The sequence below is a fragment of the Solanum lycopersicum genome, chromosome 8 (genome assembly GCF_036512215.1).
Source record: "Solanum lycopersicum chromosome 8, SLM_r2.1".
NCBI classification, from domain to species: Eukaryota; Viridiplantae; Streptophyta; class Magnoliopsida; order Solanales; family Solanaceae; genus Solanum; species Solanum lycopersicum.
The window spans coordinates 66,715,624-66,743,339 of NC_090807.1; the positions used below are offsets into that span (position 1 = coordinate 66,715,624).

General features: G+C 31.8%; 4 protein-coding genes across 5 annotated transcripts; 1 reads left to right on the plus strand and 3 right to left on the minus strand.

The window, feature by feature from the left end:
• The first annotated feature begins 1,521 nt into the window (after window positions 1–1,521).
• LOC101247546 (probable polygalacturonase) lies at window positions 1,522–5,322 on the plus strand. Its single transcript, XM_004245522.5, has 6 exons — window positions 1,522–2,001; window positions 2,084–2,419; window positions 3,698–3,818; window positions 3,933–4,107; window positions 4,205–4,275; window positions 4,400–5,322. The coding sequence occupies exons 1-6, from the start codon at window positions 1,966–1,968 to the stop codon at window positions 5,110–5,112; spliced, it is 1,452 nt and encodes a 483-aa protein (XP_004245570.1). The 5' UTR covers window positions 1,522–1,965; the 3' UTR covers window positions 5,113–5,322.
• A 6-nt stretch (window positions 5,323–5,328) lies between these two features.
• On the minus strand, window positions 5,329–8,610 carry MAPK7 (mitogen-activated protein kinase 7). The gene is made up of 6 exons (NM_001246968.2): window positions 8,352–8,610; window positions 8,035–8,164; window positions 7,800–7,937; window positions 6,462–6,794; window positions 5,872–6,055; window positions 5,329–5,766 (listed from the first exon to the last, which is right to left on the minus strand). The coding sequence occupies exons 1-6, from the start codon at window positions 8,522–8,524 to the stop codon at window positions 5,585–5,587; spliced, it is 1,140 nt and encodes a 379-aa protein (NP_001233897.2). The 5' UTR covers window positions 8,525–8,610; the 3' UTR covers window positions 5,329–5,584.
• A 1,658-nt stretch (window positions 8,611–10,268) lies between these two features.
• On the minus strand, window positions 10,269–13,464 carry THM1 (hypocotyl Myb protein THM1). The gene is made up of 3 exons (NM_001247626.2): window positions 13,284–13,464; window positions 12,539–12,668; window positions 10,269–11,311 (listed from the first exon to the last, which is right to left on the minus strand). Exons 1-3 carry the CDS (start codon window positions 13,414–13,416, stop codon window positions 10,579–10,581), a joined length of 996 nt encoding a protein of 331 aa, NP_001234555.1. The 5' UTR covers window positions 13,417–13,464; the 3' UTR covers window positions 10,269–10,578.
• Window positions 13,465–19,962: 6,498 nt separating this feature from the next.
• Window positions 19,963–26,326, minus strand: LOC101247243 (MuDR family transposase-like protein). 2 transcript variants are annotated; one of them, NM_001347899.1, is made up of 4 exons: window positions 26,191–26,326; window positions 23,875–24,258; window positions 21,500–23,383; window positions 19,963–20,449 (listed from the first exon to the last, which is right to left on the minus strand). In NM_001347899.1, exons 2-4 carry the CDS (start codon window positions 24,222–24,224, stop codon window positions 20,338–20,340), a joined length of 2,346 nt encoding a protein of 781 aa, NP_001334828.1. In that variant the 5' UTR covers window positions 24,225–24,258; window positions 26,191–26,326; the 3' UTR covers window positions 19,963–20,337. The 2 variants fall into 2 exon arrangements, with proteins under 2 accessions (NP_001334828.1, XP_069143711.1); XM_069287610.1 differs by having other exon boundaries at window positions 20,001–20,449; window positions 23,879–24,258; window positions 26,191–26,303.
• Window positions 26,327–27,716: the final 1,390 nt, after the last annotated feature.

Consider the following 27,716-nt stretch of genomic DNA (forward strand, 5'->3'; position numbering starts at 1 on the left):
TGAGTAAAAAAATCGTATTCATTTTATTACAATCTTACGTACCTGGTTAGTACGCTAGTCGATGAGTTCACGTGCTACCTCTTTTAGAGTTTGTAAATTTCTCCCTAGCATGGGCTATAAGTCTGTTACCATATAAAATTAAAGAAAGACATGTGCATATATATAGCTAATTAGTTCAAAGAATTTTTTTTTTAAATTTCCAAAAACTTAATTATGCAATATTTTTAATTTTTTTTTGTTTTTGGAGAGAACAAAGTACCTTAATCTTCTTTAAAGCTAAGCCTAAATGAGGCATCCCAATCTTGATCTTCAACTAGTATTAAAAAAATATTACTATTAGCTAGTAGATAGATGCCAAAACAAGTAGTAAATGAAAAAAAAAAAGTTGAAAAATTACTCATATGGCTTGTTGGAATAATTAATATTGCTTTAAATTTGGAATACCATTGTGTAATTGTGAAACTAGAAGCATACGTCAACTTTAACTAACAAAATGGGCAGGTAATAACGTGTTGTTTTTGGCCTCAAGTCTTTTTTCTTTTATTAGTTTGACATTTAGTGTTCGATATATACGTATCAGGATTTAATTAAATTTAAATTCGTATATTACAAGATGCATTTTTAGAGATAGTATTTTCTATATAATTTTTTTATTTTAAAAAACTCAAATTCAAAATCTCTAATTATAGATAGAGAAATCTCAATTATCACACAATGTGTTTGGTTATTGGTTATATGGCTATAGTCTTAAACTTTCACCTAACACTCATGTTTATTATCTTTTTATTTGTTTCTGCTCGTTTGTTGGGGTTTGGATTTTCATATCAATAAAAATATAAATTTCATTAAAAATAAATAAATACTTACGCTTATCGAGTACTTATAAGGTTAAACCAAATCAATATATGTATGTTTTAAATGAATTTCTAGCACTTAATCATAATTAATTAACCTAACTTGCATTTCCATTTCTTATTCAACCCGTTTTAATTAACTAATAATCAATATCATTCCTCTAAAATTTAAAGTGGTAGAAGAGAATATATTATTATATTATTTATTTTACGTATTCATATCTTCAATATGTAGTCATCATATGCTACCTTAATTTTTTTTTTAACGAAAGTGAATATTATATTTTTTGATATTAACATAGAGATTGTGATTAAAAACATACTAGTATTAGTACCTATATTATATTTGCTTCTGACCTTCTATTGAAATTTAACAACCAAAAGCTACATTTATTCCAAAGAAGCTTATACTCTATTATTTAAAACTTAAAAGTAATGCAAATGTCTAAGGCAAGTAAAGGAGAATTGCAAAAAAGTCATCAGTCCAAAAATCTCATATTCCGTAAAACATTAGTTCAACTTCTCACCAACCCACAATCCTCTCAATAACGGTGGTATCAGAATTTTCACTATTAAAATTTAAAATATAGAAAAAAAATATAAATACGATATACATATATTTATATAAAATATTCTTTTTTATTTTGCTTACCTCTTGCTACACCTTTGCTGATATGGTGTAAAATTATATACACAATTTGTATATCTTAGTTCAATAAATACTTATCCATATTAACATCTTACTTCAAATTAATAGTAAAATGATACAATGTCTCATGTATATACACTTTTGTATCCCAACCGTTGTTAATTGATGTACATGTTTTTCTCAATTATTACTTTTGATATAAACACAAAATAAAAATAAACTTTTACTTTTTAATTTGCTACTTAAGATATTTTCTTATTTAAATATTTATAAAAATTGGACTTTTAAATTTTTACATAATCAAATTAAAATGTTAGAATAAATTTTAAAATATCAAAACTCGAGATAGAATATACATGAATCTTATCTCATGCCTCCGAGAAATGGAGAGACGTTTTTTAAAAGTTAAAACGGTTTTGTATATATACGTCTGACAAATCCGTGAAGCCTACTTACATAATAATGGAGTTTCCACTTAGCACTCTCTCACACATTCCTGTAAATTCTCTCGTTCTTCTATTTGCTTATTAATTTTTCACTTTGTGTTTCGCATTTTAATTGAATTAATTTCTTCTGATAGGCAATTCGCCGAGTTTTACTACTCGCCGTGGTGATTCTAGCGGCGTTCGGTAACGTTCACGGCCGGCATAGAGTACACAAATGGGAAACCGTAGAGTACCCTGCCATAAGTTGCAGAGCACACACTGCATCGTTGACGGATTTCGGTGGAGTCGGCGACGGCAAGACGTTGAATACTGACGCTTTTCGAACGGCGGTTGATCACCTGAGTCAGTTTCAATCGGACGGCGGTTCAATGCTGTATGTACCTGCCGGAAAATGGCTGACGGGGAGTTTCAATTTGACCAGCCATTTTACTCTGTATCTCGACAAAGACGCCGTTCTTCTCGCCTCTCAGGTAATTTTTTTTTTTTTTTTTTTTTGCATTTGCTGATTTCTTAATTCTAAATTTGTTATCAAATTTCGAAATGAATATTATCACGATAATGTATGATGCGTTCTATTTGTTTAAGCTTGAACGATTAATTATCAATCTATTAAGCAACTCAATTATTTTGACCCGGCTCATCTAAACGTTCAAATGTTTAAGTTTGAATGGATTAATCATCCACCTACTTTATGACTAAATTATTTTGACACGGCTTATCTAAATGTTGAGCTTATTTGAACCAAAATGTTTTGGCTTAAGTTGATATATGAAACTCATTGAAAAAATATTTGAATTTAAAAGGTTTTTATTTGATATAAATTATATAGAGTTATACTGAAGGAGGCATAAATAATTTATTAGTTTTATTTGATATAATAAGATTTTAGCTAGATTAATTATAATCTATTGTTTAGCTTATATGATCAGCTTATTTTAGTCCAGGTAAACTTTAAGTAGGATCAAATAATAATTTATTCATATTTAATTAAATAAAAATTTAGCTCAAATCGCTCATTTATCGCTCCTAATTAGAATTTGAAGGAGGAATTTTGTCTAGAATCTGGATAAATTAAATTAGGAAAAAAGATACCATAACATATTTAATTTAACTTTACGAGAACATGAGATAGTTCATATAGTTAGGTGTCAACGAAAAAAGTTTTATATGAATTTAATATTTGTACCTTATTTTCCAGTCCGTGATTCAAGGCAGCCCACTGAGAATAGTACAAAAGTTGCACTACTTTAGCGGTGAGAATGTCTCTCAATTAATTAAGTCCAAATCCACCGTAACACTAACTCAATAATTGTTCCCCTAAAATAAAATAAAAAGTCGATCCGTGGATCTTACTAGCAAGGTATAAAAAAATTAAGGCATTTCCCATTAGAATAAGGTATACAAAGACTGAAATACAAGAAAAAAAAACTCTCACTTCAAAATTTACTCGGATATCTCTTTGATGACAAAGGAACTTGTGATTGCTATGCTTCATGTGCATACAGGGTAAATCTCGTAAATCATGGTGTGACAAGCTAGCTCGACCAAGAAAGTATGCAGGGGCTTTTGAAACTAAGACCCCCATTTGGAAGATCCCTGCTTAACCAACTCGGCTACCCTTAAGGGATAATGGAAGATAATAAATATACAGAAAAATAATTGAGATGTACATAAGTTGGTCCAAACACCACGTAATAATATGAACCAACTCGGCTCAGCTCTATCACTAATTTTCTGTTGTTCTACAGGATGAAAATGATTATCCTGTGATTGCACCATTGCCATCCTACGGACGAGGAAGGGATACAGAGGGAGGCAGATTCATTAGTCTTATTTTTGGATCCAACCTCACTGATGTTGTCATCACAGGTACTCATAGGATGTCTCATTTTATATCACTGCTACAGTTTAGTTAAAAAAACGTATGTCTGAATTTGCATAAAAAATTAGAATATTTGTTGCTGATACTCTAAATTCACACAGGTGAAAATGGAACCATTGATGGGCAAGGGCAGCTATGGTGGGACAAATTCCACAACGGAGAACTTAAATTTACAAGGCCTTACCTGATAGAAATCATGTACTCTGATAATATTCAGATCTCCAGTCTTACTTTGGTTAATTCTCCTTCATGGAATGTTCATCCTGTATATTGCAGGTAAGCAAATTAATCTTGATTTCACAAAGTTTAATATTATTTACTTCTAATTCAATAGTTACTGAGGATAAAAGTTAAATTTCTTTGTGAAATGCAGCAACGTTATCATCCAAGGCATCACTATCCTTGCACCAGTCAGATCTCCAAATACTGATGGCATTAATCCTGGTAATCTTCCGTAGTGTTTCAGTACGATGATGTTATGAAATGAGCTTAAATTAAGAAGTCAAGATTCATGTAGCCGACCTAATAGCATGAAGTTGTTTTTGATTAAACTGAATCCCACTTGCAGATTCTTGCATAAATACTAGAATAGAAGACTGTTACATTATCTCCGGAGATGATTGTATTGCTGTTAAGAGTGGTTGGGACGAGTATGGAGTCGCCTTTGGGATGCCAACAAAGCAGCTAGCTATAAGGCGAATCACCTGCATTTCTCCAACCAGTGCAACAATTGCATTAGGCAGTGAGATGTCAGGAGGAATTCAAGATGTAAGAGCAGAGGACATTGTAGCAATCAATACAGAATCAGCGGTTCGAATCAAGACTGCAGTAGGAAGAGGTGGATACGTGAAAGATATATATGTTAGAGGCGTGACAATGAAAACAATGAAATACGTATTCTGGATGACAGGAGATTATGGTTCTCATCCAGACGACAACTATGATCCCAACGCGTTACCTGTGATTGAAAACATCAATTACCGCGATATGGTTGCTGAGAACGTGACCATTGCTGCCAAGCTTGCAGGAATTTCTGGTGATCCGTTTACTGGAATCTGCATATCAAATGTCACGATAGAGATGGCGCCTAAAGCAAAGAAACTTTTCTGGAATTGTACAGATATTTCCGGAATTTCAAGTGGTGTGGTACCTCAGCCTTGTGATTTGTTGCCAGATCAAGGGATGGAGTATGCTTCACCCTGTAATTTTCCAACAGAGAGCTTACCAATTGATGATATGGAAATTCGGACGTGTTCCTGCAGGAAGAAAATATATAACTAATACATCAATGTAATAAGAATTTGTTCAGAAGGAAGACGATATCATACCCACTTTAATTATTCTGTTGCTTCACACTCCGAACAGTCCATGAATATACACTGGTAATCCCTGTTCACTGTGTGGACGAGACATGCTAATATCTGTAACTGTTTATGAATTTACGCAGCCAATATTTCAAGATAAAAGTAAAGCAAAAAGATTGTTGGTGAATGCATATTGAACCGTAACAACTACATCAGTGTTTTATAAGCATTCCTAGTCCACAATGTGGTAAAACTGAATAGTCATTAAACAATTCAACAGATGAAAATAAGCATGTTTTACATCTCGTATCACTAGGAGGAATTGCTTAATCTCCTAAACCAAGATATTGGTTTAATTCAGCTCTCTCCTCCGGCGAAACATAACTTACACAATGTAGGTAAGGTAAAAAAATGCGTCCTACATATGATACAGAATCCAGGACAATCCATCATATATTTTGTTCAACAAAGTCCGGATAAAACTTCACACACTCCCTCCAAATCAGTTCCTTGATCTTTTCTTCAGTGATTGAGGGCTCGTCAAAATCAAAACTGAATGGCCTGGGACAAATCGGCTCATCGTTGAGGTCATGAAGAGATGACAAAAATGGGTGACAGAGGGCCTCATCAACTGCACATAGAGCAAGAAAGTTAAAACACGATGAAGTAAACACATGATGAACTATAAAGGAAACATATCACGCAGAGGTTAAGGTCAGATTTTTTGGGGCTTTACCTGTAATTCGACGGGTTGGGTCAAAAACAAGCATTTTTTCAAGCAAATCGATAGCCAAAGCAGACATGCTGGGAAACCTTGCAGAAAATTGTTGCTTAGGATATTGAGGAAGCTGTCGGACATATCTTCGGGCATTATCACTTCTCAGAAATTGAAGGCTGGCATCATCAGGTGAACCTAGTAGCTTCAAGACAGAAGAAACACAGTTGAAGCTGGGAACAATAAGCTGATCAAACTGCTTCAGAATCAGAAAATATAAGTCCCGTCTATACTGAAAGGCCGTTTTTAGTCAGACCTTTTCTTGAACACGTTGTGAAAAATATAAAATGATTTACTTATTCAATGAGCACTAGAAAGCATTGTCTACATGGAGTTACACTGGAAATCACTCTCAACTCCCAACTTCAAAGGGTAGCAATGATTCAATTTTAAAGGGAAGGGATAAGGGAAAGAAAAGAGGAGGTGACATGCAGGAAGAATGTCAGCAGATAATTTTTTAAAGCTTCCAAATGATTTTTTAAAAACAGATTCTAGCTAAAGAATGTTGGATATGTTGGTAAACCAAAGAAAGAATTTGACATGACTTTTACCTCAGTAATGAGTCTCAGCTGCTGCACATAATCTTTTCCAGGAAACAAAGGTTCTCTTGTCATTATTTCACCAAGAATACAACCAACAGACCAAACATCAATTGCTCCAGTGTATTCTGAACAGTTAAGGAGCAATTCAGGTGCTCGATACCAGCGAGTGACAACATATTCAGTCATGAAATCTGTCTCAGAAGTTGTCCTTGCCAACCCAAAGTCTCCAATCTTGAGGTCGCAATTTGCATTTAGGAACAAATTGCTTGGCTTAAGATCACGATGTAAGACATTTGCTGAGTGCACATATTTCAGTCCACGTAATAGCTGATACATGAAGTACTGCAAAATTAAGTCAAATGTTATCCAACTATTAGAATCCAGATAAAGTAACAACAGCGTGCCCAAATAAATCTAGGAAAAAAAGCAGTATATTAGAATGTTCCCAATGAAAGCTGGATCAACTTCTAGGATTCCCTCCATGCTATTAAGAGAAATTATAAACAATAGTCTAGCTTGGCATGCAAGTCTGGCCCCCCAGCAGGATTGATAACATTGTCAGGAGAACAGAAGAGATTGTTAGACTAACGAACCAAGTGATTCGTGCCTTTTCTTTCTATTGGAGGAACTTATGGACATTTTAAATGCTTCCAAAAAATCATTCCAGTAACTGACATCTTTAAGGATCGGATGACTAATAATCCCATCCATATTTTATTTTTACAGGATAGTGCCACAGAATAACAACTATGCTGTAGTCATTGTATAAGCAAAAATGGGGCAAAACAGTACTAGCTTAGCACCCAAGGGTGTTGCCCAGCCATCAATGAAGTGGGTGAGAGCCATAAGGTCTTGGGTTCAAATCCAAGTACAGACAAACAGCACTAGGTGATTTCTTTCCATCTTTCCTAGCATTGGTGGATAGAGTTACCTGGTTGTTGATGGGAGGTGGCAGGTATACCGTGGAATTAGTCGAGGTGCGCGCAAGCTAGCCTGGACACCATGGTTATCAAACTAAAAAAAAATAGTACATAGCTGCTCACCCTCTACTTTGATAAATTTCCCTAAACAAAACAATAAACACATAATATAACATAAGATCTTCTCTCCATGATTTCGTTGATCTCATCCAAGCTGATTAACTTGGAAATGGTGTTATAACATCAGCTAGACTAGCTCATGTAATATATGTGAAAGTTTGTTTCTAAATCCTACAACACAGCTTTCTGATAAATCAAACTATAACTTCATGTCAACCATTTGTAGAATCAAAATAGAAAGTAAAAGTACACATTTTACACAAACCATAATTATCTAATAACAGAACTGTCAAAAAAGAACAGAAACCTGGCAGTGATCATTTGTCAAAGGCTGTTCAGATCGAATAATCTGATGAAGATCCGTATCCATTAATTCAGAAACTATGTACACATCATTAAAAGCCTCTTTCTTTGGTGGCCTTATGAGGTCTTTGATTGCAACAATCTGAATATTTAACAAAACATTGAAATTACTCACCAATGAAGCAATCATTCAAATTCATTCACATATTAATCACCATATAAGTGCACAATACACTTACATTTTCGTGATCCAAGTGCCGAAGTAGCTTAATTTCTCTCAATGTCCTCTTCGCATCAATTCTGTTATCAAATGCATTTCCTATTTTCTTAATTGCAACTTCCTCACGCGTCTCAGAATTTACAGCAGCACTAACAAATAGCAGAACATAACAAACGATTACTCCATCATATAAAGCCCCAAAAATTTACTAGTATGAGCAAAATTAATCAGTAGGAAGCGATTTGTTCCTTTTTCACATAATTTACCATTCAATTCACATAAATAGCATATCGAAAACAACAATAATAAGTAAATAAAACTTCACCGGAAACCTACCATACAAGGCCGTAAGCGCCGCGGCCGATTGGACGAATAGGAGGAACGTATTTGCTGAAAACTTCAAACAAGTTGCCGTAAACATTGTAACGAACGTATTGACCACCGTTTATGAGAACTCCTCTGATATCACGACTGCCGATACTTGAAGCTCCACCGGTTTGATTAGCCATGACGATGGCGTCGCGGTAGTTAATACTGGTCGTGCAGTAGAGGAAGTCACCGGGTTCTAGCGGCGTTAAACGAAGACTCGACGGAGATTTATGGTGGTTTAAATATACTTTTTGTTCTGAATTTATACCATTGGGCACGGTATTGAAAATTTGAAAAAATGCGTGAAGTTAGTATAGTGGACTAAACTTCAGTCTTTCACTATACGGGGAAATGCGAAAATAAAAATTTTAGAGAAATTATTTTTAGAGGTAAACTTAAAATTTCACGAATTTCATATTTTAACTATATTATGCAGAGCTAATAGAATCAAAAAGATATATATATTCGATCTATAATAGACTTATGTAGATAAATTATAGATTACAAATTTCAAATATTTTTTTTTAAAAAAAGTTAATGCTAAAATGTATATAAATCATGACAGAAAATTCTAAGAGTGATACTTATTAATGAGATAGAATAATATTTCATAAGATTCATTATAGTATATGTAGATAGTAAAATAAATAATCTCCAGATTAACTAATAGTCTAATGATTCTAACTAAACGTAAAAAAAATAAACTTACATTTTATTTCAAAGTTGTTAGTATATTTTATCCCTCTTATTAAACGAGTATTAAATCTTTATATTCCGATCAATGGTCAAAGATTTTCTGTAAACTCCATAGAAAAAAGATGTACTAAGTCCTCCATTAAATTTGTGCAAAGTCATCTTATTTTATTTGTTCTTCTTTCTTATTGAAAAAAAAAACTTTCAACATCTAAAACCTAATACGCGTGGAAATATAACATAGAAAAAAAGAAGGGTGTGGATAGATATTTATATTTTTTTCTAAAAAAAGCTTATTAAATTAGATAGAAGTAGTTGAAAATGAAATTGAATGAAGAATTATATTAATATTAGGTCAACTTGTTGGAAGTCTATTCCAAAGACCAACTTGTATATATTTCCACCTACTGCTGAGTTTTTCTATCAGGGGATTAACGGTAGAATTAGAACTATCAGTTTTTAATCAGAGATATTAAATTTAAATTTTAAATATTAAATCACAAATTTTTGAAAATATTTTATTTCAATAAGAGATTTCTTGCCACGACTTTGAATTCAATCGGATTTATATACAAATATCAAATACGTAGTGAGAAATGAGAAAAACTTGCAACGTCTATTTTTTATTTTTTGTTTTTCATTTTCCATTTTATGTTCGATCATAATATTGAGGTCCGATCAATTTGAATTTGGCCTCATTGGTGGGGAAGCATCACCTATCAAGATATGCCCCAGACTACTATTACTCCAAGGCCCAAAAGAAAGTTAAAATGGACCAGCCCGAAAAATGGTCCAAATCAAATTGGGCCTATCTTGTTCCTAGTCCTTTTTTTTTATTAATATAGGAGACGTGTGTTTTTACTTCGTTCTTTTATGGAATAATTTTATAAACTTTCTTATACTATACGTTAGGATTATGTTTTATAAGCAATGTGAATGTTAATATAAGTGAAAAGAGAATAAATCACTATAATAACAAGTGGTGTCATTTTCAATATTCATATATAATACTTTCAATTTGATTTTATCTCTCTATATATATACACACACATTTATAAAAGAAAATTTGATAACGCAGTGTCTCATGAAATCACTTGAGCAATTAATATTTTCTATTTGCGTAAATTAATAATATTTTTCCACTGTCAAATCATACAAAGAATTTACATGTAATTCTACTCCAAATAGGAATTGTGAAAATAAATCAAATTATCTATTACAATGGATACATGTAAATTTTTCTTACACTAACATCGGTAAATATATATAACTTAAACTCTGATACTGATTGGTGAATTAAAGAATAAGTGAAACATTTCTCATAGATAAAAACTCAATGTTATTTCCCTCTCACTTAATTTTAAAAATATGTCCAAAGAAACACTTTTAATTAATTAACATGCTTTCATTTCACTCTCTAATCTATTTCACAACTCAATTAATAAAATAAAATAAAAACTCCCGAAATAATTCGAAAAAAAATAATCAATCTTCAATCATCTCATAAAGTAGAAGGAAAAGAAGATAAAATTTGTCCCATATTGTTTGATGTAGTTGGATCTATAATCTCATGATCACCACCAATTGATCCATTTTCTTGATCCCAAAATAGATAACTTGGACAACATTGTTGTGTGTCAACTTGACTATTCCATTCATTCAATTCATTATTATTTTCTTGTCCTTCCAATATTATATTATTGTTATTATTACTACTAGGTATTTCCATTGGTGGTACCATACTCTCTATCAAAGGTGGCAAATAATTTGAATTCATCCCTATCGCGTAAGAAGATGTCTGTACTTGTTGTTGATCTACTTGCCAGCAGAACTCTGAATTTAATATCGATGTTTCTTGAAATAACGAGGTGTTATTAGTAGCATTTCGATTTGTGGCATCGTTAATAAGAACATTTGTCATTGAGTCAAGTGAACCACCATCAAAAAAGAACAATTGGTTTGGTGAATTGAATAGGGTAGAATCTTGGAGGAGTACTTGAGATTTTGTTCCAATGTCTTGTGTGAAGAATATATCTTGTTGGCTTGTAATTGTGTTATAATTTGTCAATTGAGGTCTTTGATTTTGATGTTGGTGGTGATGATGATCAGTAATTGAAGTTGTGTTTGTTGATGACTTTGAAGTTTTTTTTAGCTTCTTTTTTATCCAAGAATTCCAGTAATTTTTTATTTCGTTATCGGTTCTTCCAGGTAAATGACTCGCTATATGTGCCCACCTACAATGTTGTTTTACATAGGAAATGTTAGAAAATGAATAGAACATGACAAAATCTTTATTTTCTAGATGTTTAGAAAAAATAATTATAAGAAGATAAAAAAATATTTTTTTTTCTCGATCAAATCATACTACTTTATCATGATTAAGTTAAAATTAAAGTTTAGAAATATGTATCGACTAACTATAGTTTAGCAATAAGAGTGCATGTGTTGCCATGTGTTATGTATTCTATTAAATTAATATAAATATCAGATCACGAGTAGAGTAAATTTTTATCACGATAAACTATAATCGTCCATAGAAAATGCAATTGGCGGCCTTTACATGCTATACAATAAAAATTTTTACATGATAAAGTATATAAAGTTATAAATCTGTTTTCAATATCAAAATAAATTACTATTCTCTTTATTTTATTTTATATGACTCTAACTCAATAATTCTTTTTTTAATAGCATGTAACTTGTTTGTGAACTCTAGTGATACCATATATTAAATTTAAGAGTAAAATAGAGGATAAAAAAAAGAGAAACTATTTGATTAAATGAGTATTATTATCAACTGAAAAGTACATTTGATGTTACCTTTTTTTAATTTAATGTCCTTTTCTAGAAACTGCTTTGACAATGAAATTAATTTTGAGTGCGTTTTTTGTGTGTATCATATGCACATAATTTAATAGTAGACAAATATATTATAAGAATCTTGCTTTCAAAGTGAAACATAATTTAGAAATTGAAAGGATGAATAAGTGAATTTTAAATACTTAAGGTTCACTACTTCACACCACTTGTACATGCGATAACAATAATAAATTCAGTTAAATGAGGTCTCGAGAAATAAAGTATACTTTAAATTTATCATTATCCTTTTGAGATAAAAACACTATTTTTAAAAAATCCTTGATTCAAGCAAATTAAAATACTAATTAAAAGAAAAACGTGTAAGCTAATAGCAAGGCAATGTAAAAAATATAAATAAAAAGTTAGTCATCGAATATAAAAAGTCAAAAACTACGTAAATATATATACTAATACTACAATCGACACAGAGCTCTATACGTTCACCTATCCAAAGACAATGTACATTATATGTGAAACTAAAAGAAAGTTTAAACTAGCTATATAGAATACTTAAATTTGAAAGAAAAAAAGGACTTAAAATGCAATGAAAATAAGACAATTTTTATTAGTAGTAATTAGTAAGAAATTTAAAATTAATTAACCTGTTGCCTACAGCTCCATGTAGACTTATAATCAACTTTTCTTCTTCTGGGGTAAATCTTCCTCTTCTAATATCAGGCCTCAAATAATTGATCCATCTCAAACGACAACTTTTTCCACATCTTTGAAGCCCTATAGGATCCAAAACAAACCATTAGTTGATTAATTAACTACGTCTCAATCTCAAATTACAAGAATCAAGGGTCCCGATACCAATATATAAACTAAACAACAATAACAATGTATGTAAGGATGACTTATTAGAGTTCAATGAAGTGGAAAGAGAATTACAAAATTTCGAATTACAAGGAAAGAAATATTCACTAGATCATTTATTCCTTTCCTTTTGAAATTATTGTAACTGACCTGAACACTATAATTATTAAAAAAAAAAAGAACTAGGGAACTTCATTATATTCAAACAATGTTAGTTTTTTTGTTTTTTGCCAATGTTAATGAATATCACTAACACAATAATATTGTATGTACATTATATAGTACAGTATGACGAGTTCAGTATTTAGAGTCAAAACACAAACAAACAAAGATAGTAGGGTGGGATTTATAGTGTTCATCCTAGCTCCATTTATCGAAAAATCGTCACACACTACGTATACAAGGTCAAAATTTTCATTTTTATGTATATATAACAAAAAGATCAACGTTCTAAGTGAAAATTTTGTCTTTGCTACTGAACTGATATTATTGAATGTGTAAAAAAGAAGAGTATAGAGTTAAAAGAGTGACCAGCTTTTTCAGGGACTTCACTCCAACAGCCATAGCCATGAGAAGTAATATATCTTATGAGCTTTTCATCTTCTTCTGGTGACCAAAGTCCTCTCTTTACCTTTTGTTGATTACAACATGAATGATGCCCCATGTATGAATATCCTTTCTTTCTATGATTATAATAATTAATTAGTAAAAAGAAACAAATTAGGCAAAGTGATTAATTTAGTGTGTGTTGAAATTTCATTTGCTATAAATACTCCAGCAAAAATGAATCATCTTTCAAAGAGTGCCGACATTACTTACTATTCACTTTGGCCCCATCTTGTAGAGTACTAGTTTCCATCTAACCCTAAAATGACGTTCCATCAACTTTCTATTCCTTTCTCGTTTCGCACTCCGTGTCTGATATTCACATTAGCGCTCCGAACGAGATTTTCTTCATAAACAAAATTCGAACGAAGACATCTGATTAACAATGAAGCAGTCGTCGTCTCATACCCCTACACCAGAACCCAAAATATATCAACTTTCTTTTTTTGTTTTTCCATTCAGTGTCTGATGTCCGCAGTAAAGCCTCGATTAAATACATATTACGGGATGACATACCTCCTTAAAATTTAAATTTTTTTCATATTCAAAATTCGAAATAATATATGTAATTAAGAATGAATTAGTAGTCTCGTATCACTGTACCAGAACCCGGGTTGATATATATCAAACTTTCTACTCTATGTCTATATCATTGTGTGTATCAAAAAGTCATTGAGTTAATTATTATGTCTTGTTAATTCTACGTAGACAAATTGTGTATTTTGTAACAAACTCCAATAGTAAATATTATTAATATTCAACCATGCCGTTTTGTTCGGTCGAGTACCCTTTACCTATCTTTTTCGTCTTTTTTTTTTTTCTAGCACAAGTTACGTACGTAAGTTGTGAGATCACACTAGGGGCAGAGGTTTGGGGGGGATGGGTAATAAAATTTTTACACACTTTAGTAGTCTACGTCACTTGTACTTTTAAGTTAGAGTGTAAGTAATATTCAAATTGATAATGATGATGTAGAGAAATTTTTATACTATCAAGTCGTTCTTATTTATTATACAATATAACATGTTTTATTTTTAAGATTATGATTACGTTTTCTATGAAATGTTATACTAATAAATATCAAGTGGGAAAGAAAACATGATGAGAGAGAATTTACGTTTAATTCGGAAAGAATTATCTTAAAAACTCCATCTTCAGAAATAAGTTCTACAATATAATGCACTATTTTGAATATCGCGTTATACTATGCTATCAAATAAAAGGTGAGAAATTTTTTTTAAAAAAAAATTTAGTAATTCTTAATAGAAAGTTCAAAATCATTATAATTCTAGTTTGGGGATTGCCATAATTGTACTTTTTCTTGTACTTGCGTAATAACTGGTAGTAAAATATTCCCTTCTTTACATTTTCTTTTTCGTCACGTGGTTTAATTCAGAGAATAAAAAAGGAAATAAAAATTTCATAAATTTGGGGTTTTGGTGTAATCTTTGTACGATTATAAAGAGAAATCACTAATAATTAGGTGAAAGTTGAATTTTTTTTTTATTACTATGTGTAAAATGGTGTTATTTTTCAAAAATAGACTTCAAAACCTCTTTGAGATATAAATAAAATTCGTGTACACTCTATGTCTCGATTAATTATTTTTTTCTTCAACCCAAAAAAGTGATCACAGAAAGCGAGTTTTTTTTTCTTTTCTTTCTTTTAAAGTATTACTACAGAGAATGAATTGAAAATTTTCAAAGTATATATTATCACAAGCTAGTTTTGAGTGTATAAATACAAACATGATTATATTAAGAATTTTGTAAATCAAATTAGGGAAAATGCCATTAAAATGTTAAATAATCACTTTGCTTGCTTTACAAACTATGATTTTGGAAGAAGAAAAATAATAATTTAGCATGATTGACGTCATTTGCTTTTATTTGTTTCAAATTTACTAGTACGTTAATTTCTTGATTAGACTCTTAATACTGTTCTTCTTTTTTTTATTACTAATTTATTTATCATACGTTCATTTTCTGTTAATCAAATTATGTCGGATTATCTTAATTGCTTCCTCTAAAAGGCAATTATAATCCTGCTTTATTTAATTTAGCCGCCATCACACATGTTTTTAAATACCAAAATGGTTTAGCAATAATTCTTTCTTTAATAATAACATTATGAGTTGCGATGAAATGGTTGAGACTCGTCTATTCTTAATCAGACATTTCTAAAAACGAACCTTGTAATACATAAATTTAAATTTAATCGAGTTTTGATGACAAATATCATAAACATTGTACGTTATGTGAAGCCTAAGCATCTCTAACAACAAGAACATTCAAGATTTCTTTTATATTCATACATGTCAATAGTGAAAAAAACTTTTACGATATATCTAGATATTTTAATTATTTTTCATTTTCAATATTCGAACCAGAAATTTATGTAATGATTAATTTAGTGTTCAATTGTAAGGTGAGTTAACTTGGCAACTTTCATTATTATAAAAATAGAACAAAAGTTTTAGTGCTTTTCTTTGAAAAAAATAAATTAAAAAATGTGATGTGAATTTGCCAACTTTTAATTAATAATTAAAACTGGATAACTTTAGTTACATCCTTGGGTTTTAATCAAGAAAAAGGAAGCAACTTTAATTTGTCTATTTTTTCGGCTTTCCAATTTTTACATTTTATAGCCTATTTTGTACCTACTTCTCTTTGGGAATTGAAAATAATTATTTCTACATGAAATTTATCGTTTGACTAATTTAGATTTTTGTATCTAGTTTGTTTCAATCGTTAAATTTAAGACCTTTAATTATTAAGATTTGAGAAATCATATTTCATCCCATCATATCATATATCAATAGATTTATTTTGGAATTGTTACAGACGTAATTTACAAGAACAACTTCTATTTTGAATTTTTGACCCTGGCCATATAACAATCTTGTCTTTTCAAAATGACTCTGGCCAGATAACTTTCCTATTGATGCTACAACGCTGCTCTTGCCGCGAAAAAACGTCTTAGCTTGCTTTTCTTTCGGAATAAATAGCTTCTTTTCGAGACAAATGAATGAAGAGATTGTAGATAGTCATTACTTAACTTACTTTACTGAGAATTACATATCTGTCACTCGCTTTGCCTCACTGTGCTTTGAATAGCCCTACTTTCAAACCTCTCTTGAGGGCAATGATAAATCACCTAAGACCTGCTAATGTTTCATCTAATTCAAGAATAGGTCCTTCTCAATGTCTTGCCTTTTGCATATATTTTATTTGAAACTGAAACTACAACCAAGTTCCCTTCCCAAAGCAGAAACAAGTTGATGCGGCCGATTAAAAAGAATGACAACTTGTAATAGTATAAATTTCGGATATAAATTAGTTTTGGTTATAAGTAAAAGTTCATTACATTTACTACAGTAAATCTGCTCACTTAACTACAAATTTTGCCTCATAAATAAAAAATGTTTGTGTTAGCAACATATTAACTTATGGCCTTAACTTATTTCATAGTATCTTACGTAACTTCTTGAGATATTCACAACTTGTGTATTATAAACAAAATTACTTATTTTTAAATTATCGATAGAACTTATGTCTGAAGAATAATAAAAATTATTTTTAAAAGAAATTATTAAGCGAGGCTAAAAATTCAAGATCACGTTTATTGTGTCCTTTTGCTGCCATTTCTTGAATGTTACATTGTACTAAATTTAGACAAGATTCTTTCAAATCAATTTCTAGCTTGTTCTAGTGTAACCAAAAGAATAGACACTATAAGATTCTAAGTTAACCATCACAAACTATATAATTAATCAAAAGTTCCCTTCATTAATTAATCACTTTACAGCTTCAACGAAAGTCATTAAACAATAATTTTTAATTAGTATTGTAATTATCAAGAACCTTAAGCTTTCTTAATCTTTGATAATTAAACTGTCGGCAATCAAGGATTCAATTAGAATGTATTTTAATAATTTAATATTTCATATACATAGATTGACATGTTTTGCATGTTGAAATACATAAAGAATTAAATTATTTAATTAATTTTAATTAAATAATATTAAGGCAAACATAATGATGATCATGAAAAGGAGAGGATCTGTTGGTGTGATGCGAATCATTCACCATATTTGATGTGAATTATATTTGCTTAATAGGAAGCTGAATTTGAAAGTAATATGCAAATCATTTGAAAAAAGACACTTATTAGAAGAAATTAAATAAATGGGAGAATGATTATTCTTAGCTTTAAGGGGGGGCAAGGAGTTTAGGGGGGGTGGGGGTGGGGTGAGGGGTCTACCAAGTGATTAAGAAAGTAATTAGTGAGAAAAGACATATTTGGCTTTAAGACTTATGGTTGGTTTAAGTTAAGGTCTAATAGTGTAAAAATAGTTTACACTAGCTATTAATATATTTTAACCTATTGTAACATAAAATATCTTTTATTTTTCGAAAGAATAAAGAGTGGTGAGAGAGAATAAAGTGTTGCGGTAAAAACAAGACTAGGGACCATATTTCTCACTTTCTTTCCGTAGTTATTATTAGAGCACAAGTTAAGAAACTCACTTGTGTTTTTTCTCTCCTAGTTGGGGCAAATGAATGAAAGTATCGTACAAATCGTGAAAACATCTTAATATGTTGTTATCGCACTCTCCATGGAAATTCTTTTCAATAAATTTTTTATTCCAAATCTTAAAAAATGTGAATTGATCAAACCCACTCTCTTTAATGGTAAAATTATACAATTCAGAATTTATGCATGTCCTTAATTTCTCCACAGAAATGAAAAAAAAATAGTTTTCTCGAAGTTCTAAAAAGTAATAAAACAAAAAATTATGTGTCTACATACAAATTAAACCGACATATGGAATGAGAATCATTGTTTCGGGTGATCAGTCAATCCTAAAAGCAATAGAACTACTTCATTTACTGGTAAATCTAATTTGAATCAAATTTAATTTTAAGAGTTCTTATCAACATATTAATTTAACTTTTCGTGAACGATTTGATAATGTGAAAATTCTTTTGCATTATTTATTTATAACATATAGAATTAAGTTAACCTTGCTCATGGATGGAATGTCTCTACCACAAGTTCTTTCACTAAAATGTGGTCCTCATGATACTAGCCTTACTGCTTCTAACAGTAATCTTTTCTGTACTATTAACATTGATGTTTAATAATATAATTAAGTAGGTAATTAGAAAGGGAACATAATTAGTCAATTTCATCATATCTTTGTCAATTTTAAAATCTTTTTCCAAGACCTTTATTTACCATCATTGGAAGTTTAATCTCTCTTTGGGCCTATTCCTCTTTTTCTGGACCCCCTAATATTCCCTTCATCTCAAGATTACTCTTAATTAATTTTTTATACCATAGTTTAATTTAAAAATTAATTAACAGAACAATAATATATGGGGTCACATCTACTTCTTCCACTTCTACAAGGTACAGTGGTCTATGTACGATCATTAAAAAATATTTTTTTTACAACAAGCTAGCTCCTTAAGTTGACCTTGTTTGAATACATATTAGTATACACTTATAAATGTCATAATATACATTTATTGTTTGTATGTTCACACACCCATACTCTTATTTGTATCCATGAGGTTCTCATATTTCAACGACTCAAGTAAATATGAGATATAAAAATTTTCTTTACGCAGTCTGTTTAGATATCATGAGTGAGTCGAAAAGTTGATCTATATTGAATTTTATTCGAATTGTCCGGTTTGTTCTCGGGGGGAGGGGGTTGGTTGGTTTCAAACCCCGGTTTGAACAAGATGAATATGTTATATTAATGTGTCTTGAGTAATCCAAATATCAAAATGAGGAGTCAATGAGCATATTGAATTATATCCATCTGGTTAAGAGACGTTATAGTCTCGGCATAACAATATAATTGTTAGAGGCCTGCTCTATTTCTCACTTTCCTTTCCTTTCTACCTCGCCCCGTTGCCACGTAAAAAAAGTAACTTGTTCCGATTTAAGATAATAAGCTCATGAACAACACAGCTGGTTACCATTATGTCATATTTTACAAAGAAAAAGGGGGAAATTTAGGTGGACATGGTGGTGATTAATTGTTACTATCAAGACTTTTGACAAACAAAATTTCCTAATTTAAGTCTTTTCTTTCACCAAAAGAAAATAATTATTATGTGGAGCAAAGAAAAATTGAAGCAAAACTATGGGTTTTGTCTTCAAGGAAAAATACAACTCATTTTTGGAGAAAAAAGAGGAAATGATAACAATGGTTGTTGAACTTTGAATTGATGGTTTTATTTTATTAAAATAAATACTGAATGGACAATTCATTGATTCTCATGCTAAACATTATTCTTCTTCAACAATCATTATATTGCCCACCAAAATAGAAACAAATCAATAATATGGTAGTGTTAATTTATTGATAACAACAACATCCAACATAGTATAATCTTTCAATATAATTTTACAAGTGAAATTTGAATTCATATTAACATTGGCTTTGCATGAGCCTCAAATATTAAGAGTGTATTTGGTATAAAGAGAACCATTTTGGATGAGATGTTTTTTAATTTTTTTCGTATTTGATTAGTCGAGAAAATATCAAGTACTTTCTGTAATTTGCCTAGAAATTGCACCCAATATCTCTAAGATAATTTTATGTCATTTCAAATTTGAAAGACATTTTTCTACTTAAAAAATATTTCCAACAATCTATTATCTGTAAGAGGGCTTAAACTTCACAAGTCACTGCTAATAGTTACATGATCACTCAACTAATTGTTATCAATCTCATAAAGTTACTTTTCTTCTAGACTCCAATTTTCCTCAACAACGAAAAGCGACTTTCTGAAATAATAATTAGTAGTAGCTGAGTGACCATCTGAGAGATTAACTATGAAAAGAGGTATTCAAACACAACTTTATAAAAAGAAAATCTGACTAACAAAAAAAGTCAGCACTTTCTATCAGCTATTGTCCTAAATGATATGTTGTGTCTGTGAAATGTACTTTGTTGACACTACGTTGGAAGAGAAGGTTCCAATTCCATGGATACTGAAGTCTCTTCAAGTTCTACTGTTATCAAGCCATTGAGAAGTAGAGGGTCTTGTTCATCAATATTATTCACCTTCCTGTTTCACACATAACAAAAAGAGTATAATTTTCAGTAATAGACAGCGTAAACAAATATAAAACAGATATCGTTGTGAGGGGATTCATATAAATGAACCACAACTCGTTTGGGACTAAGACGTTATCAGTCTTTTGACCAAAGAAAAAGTTATTCATGCTTCACAAACAAACAAACAAAAGGTCTGTTATTGGATGCTGCAGTTCTTCGTCTAACTTTAGAAAAATGCAGTAGAAAATTTATTGTCTCATAGCAACTTACCAGTAAATTGCAACCCTCAAGACTCAAAAGAGTAGCTGCGAAGCGCCATAGCAGAAATTTACTTTTCAGTGTAATTACAAATCAAGACAGGGTGGAGTTGAAGGGGAGTCTTAGCCTTGTCACAGTGTCAAGTTGTGGGAATACCCTTTTGCAGAATATGTAGGGTAAGGCTGTGTAAAATAGGTCCCTCCCTGGACCTGTGTAAAGAGGGAGCTTAGTGCACCGGGCTGCCTTTTTCTTTTTTTAAGACAGGGTGGTGTTATCAAAGCTACTAAGGGAACAGTTTCACCATATGGAAGTTCCAGGATTTGGTGGTGATTCAGATATTTAACAATCCTCTCATTTCATGAAATATTAATTAATGTAATCGCCAGTTAATACTACAATCATAATTGGGTTGACAGTCAATTTTAAAGAAGCTACTTGGTTCACGTGGACACGTAAGTTGGTCTATAGATCAACCCTGGATAGAGGTTTCCATAACCATTTACACAACTTTGTCCGGCTAATTAAAGCTAATGAATAAATCATTTGCAAGGCTAACAAAGAGAAAGTTCCACCCCACTAAATCCCAAGATAAGACTAACAATCTACTCGCCCACCAAACAAAAGTCTTTCCAACGGAAAAGAAGAACCGTTTTATGTCAGTATGAGAGATGCCTATATGTGAATACGAGAGAGGATATGAACAATCTGAAAGCAAGACAAGTCATACTTTCAAATATATTGAACTAACTGAAAGAAGCATGATTTTCAGTTCATTGGCCAGAGAAGAGTTGAGAGCACCTACCCACACGTCTTCTTATTGTGGCCTAGGCCCTTACACTTGCTGCACTGCATCTGACGTTTGACTATGTCAAAAGTGTCTGCCTTTTTCATCTTTGGTCGACCAGGTGGACGTTTTGTTGGTGGAGGAGTAACAACTATGACCATGTGCTCCATATCTGGTTCACCTTTAATCGGTTTTTCCAAATGAGGTATGGGGTTAATTGATTCAGCATATGTTGCATGGTAACTCTCAGTTGAGAAGTATCGGGAGCAAAGATCATAGGGGCTCCTTCCTAGGTATTCAGAAACAGCAATACTATGGCAACAAGCCAATCCATTAAGCTGCCACTCTTTGCAACTACAATCCCATTGATCAATATCAACTACTTCGACAGATTCACCACGAACTTCAAATGTGCTGCCATGTGAGGGTAATGGGTGAAGTGACCTCGCTTTTGATGCATCAATTTGAAGTTTCTGTTCCATCAAAGGTGTCAATGTAGTAAGCCACTGACTGGATTCGACACGCCTAGCATAAATTAATTCCATTACTTTACCTCGTAACCCATCGACCATTTGAGTTATTGGCAACTCATTCAACTCCGCTACCCAATCATAGAAAAGCTTCCCAAAGTTGGACATTAAGTGGCCATACCTTGCGCCACCAAAAAAGGCATTTGCCCAGTGTTCAGGCTCACTTCTAGAGACCCAATTGTAAACTTCAGGTGAGATAGCTTTTATATTCTCAACACAGCGCTCAAACGACTCAAGCTTTGGGGCAAAAGCAGCAGCACATAAATCTTGGATCATAAGGCGTCTGGCTTCATGTGAAAACTGCCCTTTTAAATCATTATTTAGTTTCTCTGCAAGATAATGCAGACAATAGCCGTGGTAGCACTCTTCACCAAAGACATTTTGCAAAGACTCTCTTATCCCTCTTTGGAAATCAGAAACAAAAGTTATTGGACAGGATGTTGCAACAGCAGATTTTAGTTCTGAAAGAAACCACTGCCAGTTGTCACTAGTCTCCTCATCTACAACTGCAAAGGCTACTGGGAAAACGCCATCATTCCCATCTATTCCTATGGCAGCCAAAAGTGTTCCTTGATATTTAGCATAGAGAAGAGTGCTGTCCAGGAAAAGAAGAGGCCGGCAACCTTGTTGGAAACCAGATATTGACGCATGAAATGCAATAAACAGGCGATGGAAACTTGAGTCCTCCTTAGTGGCAATTGTAGCAACACTACCAGGATTAGTTTCTCTAATTTTCTCACAGAACAAGGGTAACTGACTGTACGCCTCTTTGAATGAACCCTGAAGCTGCTCTCTTGCCTTCTCTTTTGCACGTCTAGCCTGAGAATAGTTCAACTGAATGCCATATTCACGCTCAATATCTTTTGCTATATCCTTGGGCTTGTAGTTCGGAGCAACCTTCAACTTTTCCTTTATAATACTTCCCATCCATCCCCTTGTTGACCGGTACGCAGCTTTAACAGCAGCGCCATCACATGTATGCTTTGCATTCATTTTCTTGATACATATTAGCTGAGTGGTAGGCAACCTTGATGCATATATGCACCACGAACATCCTTCAACCTTGCATTTAGCAGTTACCCTGCGACTATCATTTTTCTTATACCTATAAGTGAATCCATGGGCAATTGAGTATTTATGCAGAGCTTCACGGAATTCAGCAAAACTACTGAACCTTTGACCCACATCCGTTATTGTGTTCTCCCATTGAGTAGCTGCTCTGCGATGCTTCTCATTATTCTCATCATTGCTGCCAGGATACGGACACAGTGGAGTAGTATCAATGGCAGCATCAACACCAAGCAGATCATCACAATGAATCATATCCACAGGGGTAGCGGGAGTAAGAGCTGCCTCTGACGCCGTAGTTGACCTGCATAGCAAGCAAGTAATTAACATTTAAGAATCCAATAAGAGATAGCATATCTTTCGAACTCATTTATATCTAGAAAAATCAGCATGATAAAGCATTTGGAGCAAATTGTGTAGGAAACACTACCAAAAGAGCTAATAGAAACTTGTCAGGCTAAGATACAAACAATCATTAAGGTCCATGCCATCTAAGTGCAAGCTAAGTGTGTTCAAACCCCTCTGTCAGAAAATTACACCATACAGATAGGGTAAAAACAAACTTCTTGGTATATATGTAAATTGGTGTATCCCTTGATAGTAAATTATATATTAACTCAGTGAGCAAGTTGGGCTCTTTTTATATCCCCTTGTTAAAATTTATGGCTCCGCCCCTGCATACAACAACTATTACACCTAAATCCCAATTTGAGCCGGCCAACTATATAAATTCTCAACATAAACAAACTATCATGTGAGTGAAACAACAAAATAAAACTGAAGAAATGTAAGTACCTACTAGCAGAGACATTGGGTACATTTTCTACAACAGCTTCATCATAAATTATGAAGATCTCAACTTGGTCAGAATCCTTGACAAAATTCATCATACGCTTGAGGTCCTTATCTTTAGAAATAGTAATGAGAGTTTTCTTATTCCCAGGAAGAAAATATTTTACAGTCATTCCTTCAGTGCCACGCTGAAAGTTCTCTGCTACTTCTTTCTTAAATTCAGCCAAAATTGTCTGGTCATTGATGTCCAAAGCATAAGCCTCTCCACCTATATATGTCAAAAAACCATCCTCATTGTTTGTCACAAACTCTCCTCCAGATTGACATATTGCAATTATCTTCTTGGAAGCCATCACAAGGACATAAAATCCTCAATCAATTCAAAAACTGCAAAAAGGGAAAGCAAAAAAGAAAAAGGAAGACTTTTAATTACAAAAAAAAGAAAATGATGTTGTCTATGTGATTCATTTTTAACAAAAGTTTAAATGGACCGCAAAAATTAACCTACGTTCGCAATCAGAGGCGGACCTACATTGATCCGTGAGGGATGCATGTGCACCCGGCAACTTTTCGAAACAAATTATATATATATATATATATATATATATATATATATATATATATATTGATACCTTAAGTAAAAATTATATCAATAATTGTGCACTTCATTAACAAATACTTCACGCAGCCGAGTTGGTTGGACTACTATTGCCCACCACTTCGTGGGGTCAAATCCAATTTAGGCACTATGTTTTTTTCTATTTTTTCCTTCACTAACCAAAAATTAAAAGATAGTGGTGCACCCCTAATCTACAAATCGTAGGTTCGCCTCTGTTCCCAATTCAATTCAACAACAACATATCCAATGTAATCCCACAAGTGGGGTCTAGGGAGCATGGAGTACACACAGATCTTACCCCAACCTTGTAGAGATATAGAGGTTGTTTCCAATAAACCCTTGGCTTAATATAAGCATTTTCAAGCAGTTTGAAAAAGTAAATATAGAACTAAGAGGGTAACCTCAACAACAAAAAAAAGTGAAATATAAGCCGTATAATTCAACCTGCATTCCCAATTCAATTTTAGAAAAGCTTAAATCTTTACTACATGCATAATTAAACAATAAAAACTTTTAAAGCTAGCAACAAGAAGAAGAAAAACAAGAGATTTAAAACAACAAAAGAAATAGCATTGACTGTACGAATCATCCGTAAGGCTGTAATATTAAGTTCAAACGGACCATAAAAATCAACCTACATTCTCAATTCGATAAAAAAGCTCAAATATTTACCACAGTTATAAAGCTAGCAACAAGAAAAAGACAAATACAGTTAAAACAAATGTATGAATCATCTAAGGCTGTGAAAGTAAGTTCAAATGGGCAATGAAAAATCAACCTTCATCCTCAATTCAATAAAAAAGCTCAAATCTTTACCACAGTTATAAAGCTAGCGACGAGAAGAAGAAAAACACAGTTAAAACTAGAACTTTTAACAATAAGAATCATCTATAACAATAAGTTAAAATACAACAATAAGATAACCAATGTAATCGACAAGTGAGGTGTGGGAGGATACCTCACATGCACACTTTACCCTTACATCATAAAGGTAGAGAAGCTATTTCCGAAACACCCTATGCTCAAGTGCATCAAATCAAAATAATTACAACAACAACGTAACCAATGTAATCCGACAAGTGAGGTATGGCGATAATTGCGCATACATAGACCTTATATCAACTCGTAAAGGTAGAGAAGCTATTTCCGAAACACCCTATGCTCAAGTGCATCAAATCAAACTAATTACAACAACGTAACCAATGTAATCCGACAAGTGAGGTGTGGTGAGAATAGCGCATACGTAGACCTTAACTCAACTCGTAAAGGTCGAGAAGCTAATTCTAAGGACCATCAGCACAAGTGCAATAAATCAAAATAGTTATAAACAAAGCAACAAATAAACAATCAGTTCAAACAGACCATAAAAATCAACCTACATTCCCAATTCAACAAGAAAGATCAAATCGTTACGACAGACCATCAGTAAATAATGAAAATTTAAACCAAAACGATAATCAAAAACCAAAAAAATCAATAAATAAAGAACACCCACGAAGGTAAAAACACGTAATAGCCTAAAACAACAGAGAGAGAGAGACACACACACTAATAAAGAAGACAAAAAAACACATGGTTTTTTCAAAAAAAAAAACCTCGTACCTGTCGAAACAGGATTCAAGAAAATTCATAAGGTGGACAATGTACAATTTAATAAAAACAAAATCTTTGGGGCAACTGAAAGTGAATATTTTAATTACCTGTGTGATGATGATGTAAAAATTGCTGCAAAGTTTTGAAGAAATTAGGGCAAAGTGAAAGAAGAGAGAAAGAGAGAGGGCTTGTGATGGGAAAGATTCAACTTTGTGGCTCTAAAATCGGATGTACATAAGCAATTGGAGGAGGTGAACGTAATTAACCCTAATTCAATGAATGACAACTTTACCCCTAAAATTTGTCCTAAAATGTCATAATTCCCCTATATTTTTGGAATTAGGTTTGTCATTATTTTTTTAAGGAAAAATAATAATTAATTACTCCTTTTTTTATTATTATTTATTATATATATTCAATTGTTTTAAAATGGTGTGAAAAATATGTGAGTTGACAATTTGTTTATTCTTAACTAGCGTTTTGCTTCAAGTTTTCAAATATTTTTGGCAAATAAGCTTTGGACCAAGTTTTTGGTCAAATTACACTATGTGTTTGGCTCAAGTTTCCCATGAATGTTTTACTGTTTAAGAAAATATGATTTATGTCCTTAAGTTTTAAAACAATTAAAAACTATCCATAATTTTGTATTATCTATTTGTAGTGAACATTTTCCGTTAAAAATAACATTATAACATAATTGATGATAATCATCAACAACAAAATAACAATATATGCAAGACAATACATAAATCGTATATTCAAAATTATCATTGATTTGGTTATAATTATGACCCATTAAAAATAAATTATTCTTTTTTTTCTCAATTTTGTCACTCAAATTAGAATTCGAACTATTCCGTAGGAGATAGTAACAAATATTAGTTGAGATTAATAAATAATGAATTTCTTTTTGTAAAATATAAAAGTTTGGAATAAATTTTGAATTTTTAAAAATTTTCAATTATTAGAACTTGACCAAATACTAGTATAATTTTTTCTAGTATTTGAAAACTTGGGATAGTAGGCAAATATATTTGTCAAGTTATATGACCAAACAACATTTCTCAAAAACTTTCAATCTTTTTTCAAATATTCTTAGCGTCAGACGGATCCTTTAATAGAAGTTTGGAGTTTAAGTTATTAAATATGGAAGAATAGCCTATTATATGATTAATTCATATATGTATATATATAAGTTGTATGTATCTAATTCTCTTCTTTTGTTAATTTTTACATGTGGTAAATTTCAATTGTTTTCTATAATTAAAAAAGGTATTGGAAAGTAGGTAGGTAAAATACAAAAGTTATAGTTGGAATGGACAAAATTATTTAATATAGGATTTAAAGAAAAAACGAAGAATGTAAACATCATTGCAATCCAACTATTACATTTTTTTTAATTCATAGATAAGATACCAATAGGGAGAAGGGAGTGAATGAAGAAAAAATAAAATATTTATCTTGAATTTAAATATGAGGAAAAGGAAAAAGAATATCTGTAACGTTTATAATTTATTTTATACTATATATAGAATAATCATGCATATCACAGACTCAATATATACGATTTTAAAACAAAAATTATAATTTTTCTCTAATTATTGTACTATACATGGACAATGTACTTGTCCTT